This window comes from Eschrichtius robustus, chromosome 13 (assembly GCF_028021215.1).
Source record: "Eschrichtius robustus isolate mEscRob2 chromosome 13, mEscRob2.pri, whole genome shotgun sequence".
Taxonomy (NCBI): Eukaryota; Metazoa; Chordata; class Mammalia; order Artiodactyla; family Eschrichtiidae; genus Eschrichtius; species Eschrichtius robustus.
This window is the reverse complement of record NC_090836.1, coordinates 88,358,824-88,374,631: the sequence shown is the minus strand read 5'-3', so window position 1 is coordinate 88,374,631 and position 15,808 is coordinate 88,358,824. Positions and strand designations below refer to the sequence as shown.

General features: G+C 47.4%; 2 protein-coding genes across 2 annotated transcripts in view; one reads left to right on the top strand and one right to left on the bottom strand.

Annotated features, from left to right (window-relative positions):
- Positions 1–4,944, top strand: part of NT5DC3 (5'-nucleotidase domain containing 3) — a 66,019-nt gene extending 61,075 nt beyond the window's left edge. Inside the window, exon 14 of the mRNA XM_068561331.1 lies at positions 615–4,944. Within this exon, the coding sequence (XP_068417432.1) occupies positions 615–867 (253 nt within the window). The 3' untranslated portion in view covers positions 868–4,944. The remainder of the gene's footprint in view (positions 1–614) is intronic.
- Positions 4,945–6,942: 1,998 nt separating this feature from the next.
- STAB2 (stabilin 2) overlaps positions 6,943–15,808 on the bottom strand; it is a 151,279-nt gene continuing 142,413 nt past the window's right edge. The window contains exons 66-69 of the mRNA XM_068559982.1: positions 14,431–14,538; positions 13,363–13,491; positions 12,262–12,378; positions 6,943–7,430 (exon numbers count right to left, since the gene is read on the bottom strand). Of these exons, the coding sequence (XP_068416083.1) occupies positions 7,380–7,430; positions 12,262–12,378; positions 13,363–13,491; positions 14,431–14,538 (405 nt within the window). The 3' untranslated portion in view covers positions 6,943–7,379. The remainder of the gene's footprint in view (positions 7,431–12,261; positions 12,379–13,362; positions 13,492–14,430; positions 14,539–15,808) is intronic.

Sequence of the window (15,808 nt, the reverse complement as noted above, 5' to 3'; positions counted from 1 at the left end):
ATCTCTGTGGAGCTTCAGAAGCAGCTCCCGCGCCCTCTGTTTTTGTTTGGGAAATGGGGTGTGCAGGTTTAGAGGCTCACGAGTTGCCGCTGGAGCCTTCAGCAGTGTTCTCTCTGGCCTAAGTGGGGAATGTGATCGGAGCCAATTGATGGACAAATGGACAGACTGTTTTCGCGATTAGAAATCGGAGCTGCTCTAGGCTAATTTGAGTCCTATACGTGTGAAAGAGTGATTTAAAAAATATATTTTTATTGACGTATAGTTGATGTACAATATTATATCAGTTTCAGGTATACAACATAGGGATTTACATTTTTTATAGATTGTACTCCATTTATAGTTATTATAAAATATTAGCTATATTTCCTGTGCTGTGCAATATATCCTTGTAGCTTATTTATTTATTTATTTTTAACTTTTTATTTTATATTGGGGTATAGTTGATTAACAATGTTGTGTTGGTTTCAGGTGCACAGCAGAGTGATTCAGTTATACGTCTACATGTGTCTGTTCTTTGGGAAACAGTGATTTTGATTTTATTTGATTTCGGTAGCTAAAAGCAGACCTTTTGGGAATCACTTGTCTGTTGCTTCGCTCTTCTCTTGCCTCTTCAGAGAAATGACCAAAGGTTCCTTCAACACCCAGTTCGGAAGCTTGTTCCGCACAGACCAGAACCCCACGTACTTCCTGCGGCGCCTGTCGCGGTTTGCCGACATCTACATGGCGTCCCTGAGCTGCCTCCTGAGCTATGATGTCAGCCACACGTTCTACCCCCGGAGGACCCCGCTGCAGCACGAGCTTCCTGCCTGGTCCGACAGGCCCCCGGCCGCCAGGCTGCCGCTCCTGCAGGAGGCCCAGGCCAAGTAGCCAGCGGCCCAGGCACCCTGGGCGCGAAGAGCCAGGAGCGGCGGCGGCCCCGCACCGGGCAGACTTTGCATGGACGTGACTGTTGCTTACAGACATGCCTTGTGATATCTATTTTGTACGTTACGGAGGATGCCCCCCAGCTCGTGAAGACAGGAGCTCGCAGCCCACGGGGACGGCCTTCCTGTACGTGTGGGGACAGCAGCTGGCTTCCTGTCAACACCCTGTGATCGCCCTTCTTGTTTACTAAGGTACCGCGACCGGCATCAGATTTTCTGGGACGGGGAGGCTTCTTGATACCATCTCTGGATTCCAGCAGGTGACGTTTTGAAACTCTTCTTGACTCTTCCATGCAAAACGCATGGAACAAGTGAACATTCACAGGCAGTGCAGGGGCCCAGTGATGTGCACCGGTGAAGTGCTCACAGAAAGCTGATGCTTGAGTGAGCGCTCCGATAGCACAGCACGATGTCAGCGGCAGAGACGGTCCCCAGACGGCAGCCGGTTCCCAGGTATCTTCTCGTACCAGGGCTTTGGCACTCTGGTGCCTCACTTGAAAGCAGACTCAGCCTCTCTGGAAGTCTTTCGTGAGAAAGAACAAGAGAAGTTGCAAGTCCTTGGCCTTGATGGTCCTCAGTATCCATTTCCCGTGTCCTGCCCCCTGTGGGGGAAGGACCATTGTGCCCCAAGTGATGGGCAGGTTCACTCTTTTCCCCAGAAAAGGAGGGCAGAGAGGGAAGAGCTTCTGGTTAAATTCCAGCCAGCAGAACAGACTTTGTAGAATGAGGCTGTGAGAAACGAACAGGTCAGAAGACAAATGCCAGTGCATTTGTGGTGTGTCTCCCAGGACTTTATTTTACCTGAAACTGCTACCCGTATATTGCTTGAATGTGATCATTGGAGGATGGAAAATGAGACAAAAAAAATGTCCTTGTAATGAAGTGCCACGCCATGATGCCTACCGGCTGTGTTGCAGTCTTATTAAAATGTGTATTACCAGAAGCCGTCCTTGTTGGAGGGAAACGAGCAAATGCCTTTCTCTCTCCTGACTGGTCAGCCGAGGAGAGGGGCTTGAATCTAGCAGGAGGGGAGGGAGGCGGCCCTCTCCTCTTAGCCATCTGCCACCCTCTCCTCCTCTTAGATTGCTTTCCTGCCATGTTTGTATGTCTATTTTGGGAGTTTGGGTGGTTTTCTTTAGGTGTCCGTGTTAAAGGTGGGAGAGGATAAAGGGCACTGAAGCTAAGAGAAACAGAGTTGGAAATGACCTAGCTGGCTGAGTGTTCCCATTTCCTTCTGAGGACAAGGCAGGTGACACGCATCCTTAAACCTAAAGGATGCAGGTACAGGAGGAAGGGGGCTTGTGGAGAGAGTGCTTGCTTATTCAGCGTTTTTAATGGATTCGTGTATGGAGGCAGTTGTTGATGAAATGCTCGCTTGGCCTTCCATAGCATACCTGCCGGAGTGTGGAAATCAGATGAGTCCCATAGCATGCATTGTAATGCTGCTTGTTATAATGGAAGTGTACTTGTGATATTTTCTTGTATTTAACTAAAATAGCGAAGGTGATTCTCTAGACCTAATAGGCCCAATTAGCCCCCGTGTTTTCCTTCTAAATTTTATTATAAACACAGTAGTCCATTCCCTTTTCAGACAGGAGGCATTTTGTTTGCTGTTTGTTAGCGCCCAGGGGTTTTAAGCATCCGAGTGCATTGGAAGACTGGCGTTTCAGGGGTACAGGTGGTGCCCAGAACTGTTCAGTGTTGGGGTCCTCAGAGGATACACTGGTGCTTTGGGCTGTTAGTTTCTGCTTTGGAGAAGCTGAGTGAGGAAGTAGGTATTATTTTTAAAAATTTTCTTAGTTTTTATCTAATCAGGTATTCATTAGATATCTCCTAGGTGCCAGTGATAGGGTGTTTTGTTTACTCAAGAATGAAGTACAACTATTTTTACAACCTGCTTTCATGTACATCTAGGTTAGAAGAAATAACCTGGGGGAAGAAATAGATTTTCTGGGTGTGAATAATGAATTTTACAATTTATTACCAATTAAGGTTTCGGTCTGTGGGCCATAGTACGTGGCGGTATTGAGATCTCTCTGCGCAGGGCCCACCGAGCATGCGCCTGGCAGATGCAAACCCGCGCTGGGGCCAGGACAGAGGCGTTCTTGTCTGTGCTCAGTCAGTCTTAACTTGTCACTGTCATGACTCAGCTGGTTTTCAGCACGATGCACTGCATTCTTTTCTTCCCGGTTTGTTCTCTGGTGCGCACGCTGATGAAGGCATATGGGTACAAGGGAAGGGAGTCTATTTTCTACCACTTCAAACATCAATTTGGAAAGTGAACGGAATAAAATTAGTTTACACATTAAAAAATATTTTCCGTTTTTAGCATCAGTTAGACTGATTTTTTCCAAATGATGTGAGCAAAAATTCACAGTCCAGGGGCAGTCCTTGCCCCCAAGGCTCACGTACCTGTAGCTGGTTGCCCTGGAAGGAACCTGCACAACTGGTTTTTCCAGAGTTGTTTTTAATAGATGAAACCTGGCTTGTAATATATTTTAGGAGTTTGGCTTAGAGCTCCTACTTTCCTCCTAACATGGCCTCTTTTTTTTTTTCCCCCCTTTTAAAAATTCTCTTCAGTTCCGTTAATGCCATCCAACATAAACCACGTTACTGATTCAGGCACATCTCAGACTAAATTCCTAGTTGCTTTGAAGGCATTGGTCCTCTTAATTAGTGCAAAGGAGAAATGAAAAGTAATCTTTCCTCCTAGCCAATTTAGCTTTGGGTGACCTAAATAGCTTTCCCTCTCTTTTTGGCCTCTGAAGTGGTAGAGAGTGTGCTAAATACTGGAATTGGATTCCACTCAGCCTGTTCATCTGCTGCACCCACTTGGGGGCCCTTGTCTCGAATATGCTCTCAGACTAAATTTGGCCAGAGGCAGGGTTCCTTGATTGCTCTCTTAAACTACTAGGGAGCCAGCCTATGATTTACCCTCTTAGTATTGATTTCCTTTTGTACCAGTTTTCTGCGTTAGCATATGGGAGCTTGGCTCCAAGTTCAGCTAACCTTTAATATCCTAGTGGATTGAGGAAAAGAAAGGACGTGAAGTTTCCCTAATGCAAGGTTCAGCAAACTTTTCCTGTAAAGGGCCAGACAGTAAATACTTTCAGCTTTGTGGGCCATTTTCTGCGGCCCCTCTCTAGGACTGGGCCTGCCTGTGGTCCAGTACAGCTTGGCTTGTGAAAACAGGCTGCAGGCTGGATTTGGCCTTTGGGCCATGGTCTGCCGACCCCTGCTCTGATGGATTGTGTTGGTGGCAATGGCGAGATGACCTTGCTGAAAGCATGCAGATGACGCAGCCCACAGTTGGGTGCAGCCAGTAGAAAGAAGTTCTGTAGGTAAGTGCGCCATGTTCCCCTACGAGCTACTCTCTGGGCATATTTACTTTTATGGCCAGTGGTAAAATACTGTGTTTCCAGCACGCGGCATGATTGTCGTTGTGTAATTGAGCTGCCAGACTCGGCATTCATTGAATATACCTCTCATTGCACTCATCTGTGATTGTGCTAGGAGTGTGTGATGGGCTTGCATGCCCAGAAGACCCTTCAGGACCGAAGGACTTAATCCCCCCAACTGCTGGGTGTGCTGCTGGCTTACCGTCCGCAGCTGTCAGTCCTCTTTGGGAGCTGCCCCTGCTGAAAAGTCCTGCCTCGGATGAGGATGTGGTCAAGCTCCCTCCCTGGAGCAACTCTGAAGCCCTTTCAGCTCCAGAGCTGGGGGGAGGGCACAGAGCTGAGGCCTCTCTGTGTCTGCACTGCAGCCCAGCTCCCTTCCCATCCCCTCTCCCCTTCTCTGGGTGTTGATCCCAAGGACAGTCCCCTGTAAACTTCCCACACGAGAATCTCCATCTCAGTGTCTGCTCTCCAGGGAACCAACCCACAACAGTGCTCTGTACTTTTCTATACTGCAGGCTTGAACTCTGACGTAGGAAACTGTTTTTTTTTAGTAGAATGACAGATTGTGCCTGTTTAATTAATTTCAGGCACAATGAATGCAAATTAGATAGACTTACTGTTTATTCTGAATGTGAATTTGCTATTTATTCTAAATGTTGATTTTATGTTACATGACTTTGAACTTGTTGCCAAATAAAAGTTTGAATTGTATTGTCCAGTTTATTCTAAGTCATCTGTTTTGTGTGCTTCAGTTAGTGGCAAAGCCATATCACATCCTGATGTACCCAAAAAAGAATATCCCTGAGAGAAAGGGTGAAAGATTTATGGTTCATTCCTCACCAGCCTTGTTCTCACACCCCCAGCAAAGCACACTTACTTGTCTTCAGAGCTTGAGGACCATGTAATTAAGCCACAGAAGGAAAATTGGTATGCGATTGGCCTTAGGTGGGCAGCAGGTAACCCACCTGGAATTTCTGTCTCTCACAGACTGTTCCCTCCTTGAGAACAAGGAGATGACAGTGAGCCACCTGTTTGTCTGCAGTCAGATTACCAGGAAAGCTGGAAATTGGAAGCAGTGTTTTTAAGGGAAGAAAATACTGAATAATACTGAATTAGGAATGCATGCTGTGAAGTCAATTCACTGCTGGGTTTTGGATAAATTTATATTTTGAAGAGCCTTCTAAAAAAACTGAATTGTGTATGTGTTTCAACTTAATGTCCTTGACCTCTTGTTGTGCCAGGAACTTCATCTCATTTACTCCTCCCGCGGATACCGGCTGTTTTTCCTCTTAATCACGTGCCTTTCTGTCCCTCTGATGGTGGAGTTGGTGGACTCACTAGCGAATCGGTCCCACGTTCCTTTGGGGAGCGAGTTTCTGGAAACCTGGCGTTGCCCTCATCACGGCACGTTGTCCGAGAGGAGGTGGTGAGTTAGTTGTTCCTGTGCCTGCCACGGGGGCTTCTTCCCTTTCCTAGAGTTGTGAGAAAGCTTCTGAGACTCTGGGGCTTCTGGACTTTGGACTTGGCTCAGCAAAAACCCTGATGATGTGGAACAAGGTCATTCGGGTTGCGAGGGCGACGGAGAGGAGAGTCTGAGGTCTGCTCAGCCCAGCCTTTCACTTCTCCATCCCCAGCAGTGGCTCCTGAGCATGGCCAGTGCTACCCCCAGGGACAGCTTGGACATGGGTGGTGGGTGGGCTGGAGGGCGCCCGGTTGTCACAGTGATGGAGAGGCCACTTTGGGCCTTCTGAGGGTGTGGTGGGCATCCTGCCTTGCAGAGTCCTGCATGGTGAAGAACTGGCCTGAGCCTACACATCACTTGTGTAAAATTCCAGAACACTTTCGTACCCCCAGAAGAAACCCCGTACCTCTTAGCAGTTACCCCAGTCCCTAGCTGGCAACCACTCACTCACCTTTCTGTCTCTATGAATTTGCCGATTCTGGACATTTCCATGTAGATAGAATCATACGGCATGTGGTCTTTTGTGTCTGGTTTCTTTCACTGAGCATCACGTTTTCAGGGTTCATCCGTGGTGTTGCGTGTATCAGTACTTAGTTCCCTTTTAGGGTGAAATGCTGTTTCATGGTGTGGCTAGACACACTGGTTATCCATTCATAAGTTGGTGGACATTTGGGTTGTTTCCACGTTTTGGCTGTTATGAATAACGCTACTATGTACCTACCTCTGTAATTTGTTGTGTGGACATGTTTTCATTTCTCTTGGGTCTGTACCTAGGAGTGGGATCTCTGGATCACACGGTAATTCCGTGTTTAACTTTTTGAGGAACTGCCAAACTGTCTTCCACAGTGGGGGCACCATTTTACATTCCCACCAGCAAATTAGGAGGGATCCAATTTCTCCACATCCTCGCCAATACTTGTCATTGTCTGTGGTTTTGAGGATGGCCACGCTAGTGGGTGTGAAGTGGTATCTCAATGTGGTTCTCATGTCTTCACACAAGCAAACAAAACAGAATTAAGAAAGAAGCGTTCATAAGGCAGATGTTGGCTAGTTGAAAAGGCCCTAAGAAGCCCAAACAAGTTGGTTTTACCTTCAAAGTTTGACCCCTCCCGTGGCGAACAGTCGTTTTCTTTCCCAAAACACTGGATTTGTTCCACTGACTTTATTTCTATTCTGTAACCAATACTTCAGCACATTTCACGTGCCAGACACTGTGCTGGGTGCTGAGATATAAAGACGAATGAGGGAGGTCCCTGCCTTTGGGAGCTTACAGTCTAATAGGGAAATAAGACAAGGTCACTAGAGTGTTGGCCACTAAAGGTACACGGGAAGGACAGAAGAGAGTCAGGGAGGGAGCAGCCTCCGTGGGTTGGCGGGTGGGTTTAACATGGTCCCTCACCCACAGAAACAGAACAATCCCCCAGGTCAACCAAAGAGATGAGGTACGGCTTGAGTGTTTCATACTTTGAAATGTTAAAGGACCTTACATTTCCCACAGGCAACTGGGGCTGAGGATTCACAGTTGACGGCCTTCCTGAGGCGGCTCCGGGGGCCCCGGTGGCGGTGGGTGATGTCTGGCTGGGGCAGGTCTGGCCCTCACAGCGCCCCCAGGGCGTCAATGCTGTCCAGCTGCTGGCCTTCAGGGTCCTGGAAATGAGAGGTCTGTGAGCCACGCAGAGGGTGCAGGCCCTCTGCCTGTGAATCCTTCCGGGTCGAGCCTTCTTATGGCTACTGGTCTGAGGCCTTGATGGGGTTCAGGACACGCTACCCCCAAACAAAGCACCTTGCCACATTAAATGTCTTAAACTGAAGGAATTTTTAAAAAATGGCAGAAGCAGGAAGGTCACTCCGACCCCCTTGCCCTACCCCCTTGCCTTTCTTCCCTGAAACAGGTAACAGAATTCCCATGTGAAAGATGGCCTCCCTGTACCAGGAGGAAAGAAGACACCACCACAGATGGGGAACTGGGGGGCTAAAATCTGTACAAACAAACAAACCTTGTTCACTCACCCTTATCTTCCTAGTGACTTCACCATTCACCACCCCTAGCCCCAAACCCCTTTCTCGTGTCAATTCCTCACACATCATCTATTGTCTAAAAGGTACAAAAGCTTCCTCTTCTGGTCCCTCCTTTGGGTCTTTGTTTTCTCCTGAAGGCTCCCACGTACAGGTAAGCATTCAATAAAATGTACATGCTTTTGTCCTGTGAGTCTGTCTTTATCAGTTTACTTTTCAGGCCCAGCTAGGGATCTTAGGAGGGTCAAGGAAAACTTCTTCCTCCCCTACAGCCTAAAACATGATTCTTCCCCCAGTGCCCCGGGGACACACGTGTTGGGAGCGAGCATGGTTTCACACTGCTGTCCCGTGGCTCATGGCATGGAGGTTAGGTCCCCGTTCTGGGTGCAGTCTCTGCTGTTTGAAGGTGTGTGGCCCTGGACAAATCATTTGAACTGCGCTGTAGTTTCCTCATCTATAAAGAATCCTAGTAATAATATTTCCCTGACAGGGAGGTGTGAGGCTTAAATTAGATGATACTACATTAAGGAAGATGATTAAAAAAGCACCCCACAAAATGTGGCTGTTACCCTGATTACAAAAAAACTTTCCAGTTGAAAATTCATCCTGAACCAGGGTCTAATCAGAAGCCACAGTCCAGAGGCAGCCGCTCTGAACCGTCTTCTGTCTGTGGCTCCGATCAGCACTGAAGTTTTGTTAATTCGCATCATGGATGTTCATGCTGTCTAGATTGACTCCAGATAGATAGATAGTCTATAGACAATGCCCGCTCCCTCAATATAAAAGGCATGAGAATCAAGCACACTTGGGGCTGGTATCCTCAGCTTGGGATTCCCATAACTGGAACATTTTTGCCACCTGGTTGAATGAGAAGGGTTGAGCTGAAACCTGCATCTGGGATACTCTCTCACCTGCCTCCGGCGAGTCTTTCATGCACGGTGCTCATGGAGCCCTGAGAAGAGGCCAGACAGCTGAGAAGGCATGGAGAGCATTGAACAGGATGTGTAATTTTTCCCCCTTGCTTTTAAAATGAGGTTGATTTCAATATCACAAGGCTTACAGAAATAGACTATTAGTAGATGCAGTTTAGCTGAACCTGCCCTTGCAATTTGGACTGGAAACTTTTACATGGGTTTGATTGAAAAAACAGGATTTATGATCTGGTTATTTTTCAATATTGCAGACATATTAAATCTGCTACCACAGGCACTACGAACCATGGGATATTTGCATTTGGTTCACTGCAGAAAAAGAGTAACAAATGTTGCACTCTACAAGCTTACAATGGTGCAATAAAGTATTGTAATGTTTCAGTGCCAACTTACAAAAATTCAATTTAGCTCCTGCCCCGTGGAGTTGGGGTGTGTCACCCTCCCAGTGTGGATGTGTTCACCACCCTGTAAGCTCTCTGAACCCCCTACTATTGGGACTTTACGGATGATGATGGGAGTAGAAGGATGTGAGCTCCCCTCTTCTTATGAAAACACCAAAATCGCAACTAACTGCTGAACAACCATTGACAAAAAAACACTGGAACCTACCAAAAAAGATATCCTACGTCCAAAGACAAAGAAGAAGCCACAATGAGACGGTAGGAGGGGCACAATTGCAATAAAATCAAATCCTATACCTGCCAGGTGGGTGAACCACAAACTGGAATATAATTATATAGCAGAGGTTCTCTCACAGGAGTGAAAGTTCTGAGCCCCACATCAGGCTCCCCAGTCTGGGGGTCTGGCAATGGGAGGAGGAGCCCCCAGAGAACCTGGCTTTGAAGCCCAGCAGGGTTTGATGACAGGAATTCCACAGGACTGGGGGAAACAGAAACTCCACGCTTGGACGGTGCACACAGGACCCAGGGGAAAAAGCCGTGACCCCATAGGAGCCTGGGCCAGACCTACCTTCTGGTATTGGAGGGTCTCCTGAGGAGGTGGGAGGCGGCTGTGGCTCACTGTGGGGACAAGATACTGGCGGTGGTAGTTCTAGGGAGTACTCATTGGTGGGAGCCCTCTTGGAGGCCGCCGTTTGCTCACCCAAGACGTGGTGCCACCCAACAGCCTGTAAGCTCCAGTGCTGGGACGCCTCTGGCCCGACAACCCAGAGGGTGGGAATACAGCCCCACCCATCAGCAGACAGGCTGCTTAAAGCCTTCCTGAGTGCACAGCTGCCTGATAAACACACCCCTTGACATGGCACCAGCCACCAGTGGGACAAGACCCAGCTCCACCCACCAGTAGGCAGGAACCAGTCCCTCCCACCAGGAAGCCTGCACAGCCTCACCCACCAGGAGGCAGACAGCAGAAGCAAGAATAACTACAACCCTGCAGCCTGCGGAATGGAAACAGCAATCACGCAAAGTAAGACAAAATGAGACGGCAGAGGAATATGTCCCAGATGAAGGAACAAGATAAAACCCCAGAAGAACAATTAAGTGAAGTGGAGAGAGGCAATCTACCTGAAAAAGAATTCAGAATAATAATAGTAAAGATGATCCAAGATCTCAGAAAAAGAATGGAGGCACAGATTGAGAAGATACAAGACATGTTTAACAAGGACCTAGAAGAACTAAAGAACAAACAGAGATGAACAATACAATAACTGAAATGAAATATACACTAGGAGGAATCAATAGCAGAATAACTGAGGTAGAAGAGTGGATAAGTGGGCTGGAAGACAGAATGGTGGAAATCACTGCTGCGGAACAAAAGAAAGAAAAATGAAATGAGGACAGTCTAAGAGACCTCTGGGACAACGTTAAATGCACCAACATTTGCATTATGGGGTCCCAGAAGGAGAAGAGAGAGAGAAAGGACCTGAGAAAATATTGGAAGAGATAATAGCTGAAAAATTCCCTAACATGGGAAAGGAAACAGTCACCCAACTCCGGGAAGTGCAGAGAGTCCCATACAGGATAAACCCAAGGAGGAACATGCCGAGACACATAGTAATCAAATTGACGAAAATTAAAGACAAAAAATATTAAAAGCAACAAGGGAAAAGCAACAAATAACATACAAGGGAATTCCCATAAGGTTATGAGCTGATTTCTCAGCAGAAACTCTTCAGGCCAGAAGGGAGTGGCATGATATATTTAAAGTGTTGAAAGGGAAGAACCTACAACCAAGAATACTCTACCTAGTGAGGATCTCATTCAGATTCGATGGAGAAATCAAAAGCTTTACAGACAGACAAAAGCTAAGAGTATTCAGCACCACCAGACCAGCTTTGCAACAAATGCTAAAGGAACTTCTCTAAATGGAAAAGAAAACGCCACAACTAGAAACAAGAAAATTATGAATGAAAAAGCTCACCGGTAAAGGCAAACATACAGTAAAGGTAGGAAATCATCTGCATACAAATATGATTATCAAAACCAGCAATTATGAGAAGAGGAGAGTACAAATGCAGGATACGGGAAATGCATTTAAATTAAAAGACCAGCAACTTAAAACAATCTTGTTTATATATAGACTGCTATATCAAAACCTCATGGTAACCACAAACCAAAAATCTACAATAGATAACACACACACACACACAAAGGGATTTTTTGGAGGCTTCCTCACATGGGTGTGATTGATTATTAGCTCTGTGTCTAGCCCCTCTCTCCTCTTTTAAGGGTGAAGGGTGGGGCTGAGAATTCCAACCTTCTAATCATGGCTTGGTCTTTCTGGTGACCAGCCCCCATCCAGGAGCCATCCAGGAGCTCACCCAGAAGCTCCTCACCAGAACAGAAGATGCCCCTAGTGTTCTTATCACTTAGGAAATTACAAGGGTTTATGAGCTCTGGGGCAGAGACCAATATACATTTCCTCTTATCTCCCTCCTAGCTTCTCAGTCCAGACCTGGTAATAAATTACAGGCAGGGCGGTATCTTCCACATTCAGTGTGAATGGGGTGCCCTGCCATGGGGTTAACGTCAGTGGAGGCTCTGTCTAAGCTCAAGCATCACTAACTCTAGAAACAAGTGGTCCTTTCCTGGAAGACCAGAGCAGAATATGCTCCCCTAGATATAAAAGACCTTATCAAAGAAACGTAGCTCCTAAAGCAAGCAGCAGCTCCGACAACAGGCAAAAGGATCCTGGACAACAGTGTAAATGTTGAAGCAGTTTTATGTCTTAACTTTGCGCCTGCTACCTCATCAATGTTTGTGGCAGAATTTGGCCCAAGATTTCTTCTCCTTGTGACCTCTCACCTGGTCACGAGGTAGGGGTTGGGCAACCCCTAGTTCTCTCCTGCCTCTAACTGTTGGACGCCTCTGCCGTCCACCCAAGAGGGCTCAGAACGCTGCACAGCTACATGGCTTCACCCAGCTCACAACACTCGATTTTAGGCTTGTTGCCGGGAGACACGTTCTAGTAGTGAGATTTCTTGGTGCAGAGCTTTCCACTGAGATTTGCTGAAAGACATCGTTCCCCTGCACCCCAGCTGAACCTGTTCCTAGAGAAAAACACACACTCACCATGAAGGGGTCGTAGGAAGGTTCTGGGGTTGCTGAGGCTGTGTTCTCGTACATGGGGTTTGAGATATTCTCGGGCTGCTGCTTGCCGAGAGCTGCCACGTCGATATCCTCTTCCGACTGCTCGGAAAGACAAGCACAGGGCTGAGCACCACCAAGTCCCCGAGGCAGGAGTGTCTCATCCAACTTGGCGGGTAAAGCAAGCCACCCTCCGCCCACCTCCGGGAGCTTTTTCCTTTTCCTTTTATTGAGATCTGACTTACATATAATATCATGCACCAATCTTAAATGTTCAGTTCAATGACTTCTTAACACGTCCCCCCAGATATGACCACCACCCAAATCAGCATATAGGGCATCTCCATCCCCCCCCCCAGGAGGTGCCCTCATGCCCCTCGCCCGCCAATATCCGGTCCCACCCAGGGTAACTGCTATTCTGACTCCTGTCACCTGGCGTGGTTTTGCCTGTCCTTGAACTTAATATAAAAGGAATCATACAGCACGTGCACTTTTGCTAGATGTGATGTTTTATAAATCATGTATATGGTGCTGATAAATATGCAGGTTATCTGCCAGAAGGAAGTGACCTACTGCTTGGGGGATGCTGGTAAACCTGGTCCGCAGGGTCTCCCCAGGGTCACCCCACAATCAGCCAAGACCCGCTGACCTGAATGTGGGCTCAACAGTTCAAAGAGGGCCAACGTGTTTCCCTGGCTGTGGCGTGAGGCCTCTGGCTGTGTAGGTCCCTACCCTGTCCCCACCCTCAGAGTCAGCCTTGAAGCTCAGATCAATGCTGGTGGGTGCCTGTCTTGTGAATCCTCCAAGGTGAGTGGCCTCCTGGGCACCTGGTGAGTTTGCCTCCAAGTCAGACCCCTGGCACGAAGGGCCACTGGCAGCCCATCACCCTCCTCCGTATCCTGTCTCGGCCAGGAAGAGGGCCTTGGAGCTGCCACTGCTGCTCTCTTAGGGGCAGAGGCCCCACCCAGGAGACGGGAAGTGTGTGCCAGGCACCCAGCTGCCGGCGAGCTCTGAAGCAGCCCAGAGCCAGGGGCTGGGTTTCAGAGAGGACCCCCATGCCCATGTTCCCATTTTTCTCCGTCTTACCTCAAAATGCTGAAAGCCGATTGTTCTCTGGTTTAATCGAAAGTAAGAATATGCAGCCAAAGCGATGGCTCCAGTGACCAGGATGATGGCAAAGAACATCCCCGTTCCCAAGCCAGCGTGGCTTGAAGTCTGCACACAGAAAGGGGAGCAGTTGGTACTCAAAACTGGTGACTTCCCCAAAGAGGTGTGCTTTCTGGAGCCTACCCCATTCTGGCTGGCCTGAGGCATCTTGGTACCAGTCGGGATAAAAATAATGATAAAATTGTTAACATGTATCTAGCCCTTACTATTTCCAGGGTCTGTTCTAAGCCCCCTTACACAAAATAATCCATTTAAATGTATATTAACACAAAGAGATAAGAACAATTTTTATTGTTTCCACTTTCATATGGGGGAATGGAGACACAGAGCGGGTAAGCACTTGCCCAATATCACACAGCCTGTGAGTGGTAGAGGTGGGCTTTGGAAGCCAGCCTGGCTTTGGAACTTATGTGCGTAACCACTATGCTGTGGAACTTCCCAGCAGCCAGCTGTGCTCGCCCCTCCCTCATACTTTTAGAACAAAGTTAGAATACTAACATCACCACCACCAACCAACCACAGCCAGCCGACCAACTCTTATATAGAATGTACTATGTGCCAGGGACTGTCTTCATTATTTTATATTAACTCACCCTCCCAAGAACCCAGGGAGGAAGGCATTATGACCTCGATTTTGCAGATAAGAAAAATGGGGCTCAGTGACATTCTGGGGCTTGTCTAAGGTCACACGGTTATGAAGTGGAGACGCTCAGGATTTTCACGCCCTTTCCAGTGGTTTATCCACTGGCCCATCCTGCCCTTTTCATTCAACAGATATTGATGGTGACAGGTGTTATGTTGCTAACGCACTGGAGTGGGGGTGGGATGCAACAGGGCCCGGCATCCCTGAGGCCAGCTGCCGTGGATGGGGGAGGCGCCTCCAGTATCTGGAGGAGGCGTGGACAGGGCTTCCAGGAGTAGTTTGCTTCTTGGGGAGTGGACATTGGGGTTCCCCCCGACCCCTCACCAGGAACCCTGGATACTCACCACTGGGGTGGGAGGTGCTTTTAAAGGCCTGGAAATGACATGAATAATCCCATTGGAGGCAAAGATGTCCCACTGCAGAATGGCTCGTCCATCAACGAACCTGGTCTCCTAGGGGAGATGAGAAGAGGCTGGTGGAGATCTCTGACCACCTGACTCTTACTCTCCATGTGGAGAGTAAGCCCTTGTTCAGCCCTTTCATGGAGGAAAGTTGTCCAGTTTCCCTGAGGTCCTGGCGCCTGGGCTTCAGGCCAATCCTCACTGACAGGTAGCATAGGACTTGCGCTCACCCTCTGGACAGCCCAAAACACATTAGTAGCTCTTGTGCCAACAAGCTGATCTAAGAGCTGCAGAGACCCCAGGAGGTCATTCTGTCCAGCCCACTTGTTTAACAGATGAGAGTTCAGAAGGAAAATGGTATGTCCAAGATCACCCAGGTCGTAGGTGGCAAATCGCATGCCTCTGGATTCCAGATCCACTGCCGTGAACATCACACCACACTGTTAGAAAGGGATTTTAAGTGATCTAAGTCCTTGCTAATCAAAGTGTGCTCCACTGGCTTGTGGCGTGGGCAGTCACCTGAGAGTGCCTTAGAAGTGCAGAACCTGAGGCCTCACAACCCACCTACTGAATTACAACATGCATTTTAACAAACCTGTAGGTGATTAAAATGCATAGTAAATTTTGAGAAGCACTGGTCTAAACTACTGATCTTCAGTAATAAAGATCATTTATTAGGTAAAAATTAAAAATAATTCATTTAGCCCTTGCTACACGTCAGATACTACTATCACACGTCGAAAGACTTGAATCACTGAATCTCCATAAAAGCCTATGATTTGACAAAACTGCAATGAGGTATCACCTCACACCAGTCAGAATGGCCGTCATCAAAAAGTCTACAAATAATAAATGCTGAAGAGGGTGTGGAGAAAAGGGAGCCCTCCTACAGTGCTGGTGGGAATGTAAATTGGTACAGCCACTATGGAGAACAGTATGGAGGTTCCTTAAAAAACCAAAAATAGAGTTACCATATGATCCAGCAATCCCACTCCTGGGCATATATCTGGAGAAAACCATAATTCAAAAAGATACACGCACCCCAATGTTCATTGCAGCACTATTTACAATAGCCAAGACATGGAAGCAACCTAAATTTCCATTGACAGATGAATGGATAAAGAAGATGTGGTACATATAAACAAGAGAATATTACTCAGCCATAAAACAATGATATAATGCCATTTGCAGCAACATGGATGGACCTAGAGATGATCACACTAAGTAAGTCAGGCAGAAAGACAAATTTTATCATATGTATCACTTATATGTGGAATCTAAAAAAATGATACAAATGAATTTATTTACAAAACAGAAACAG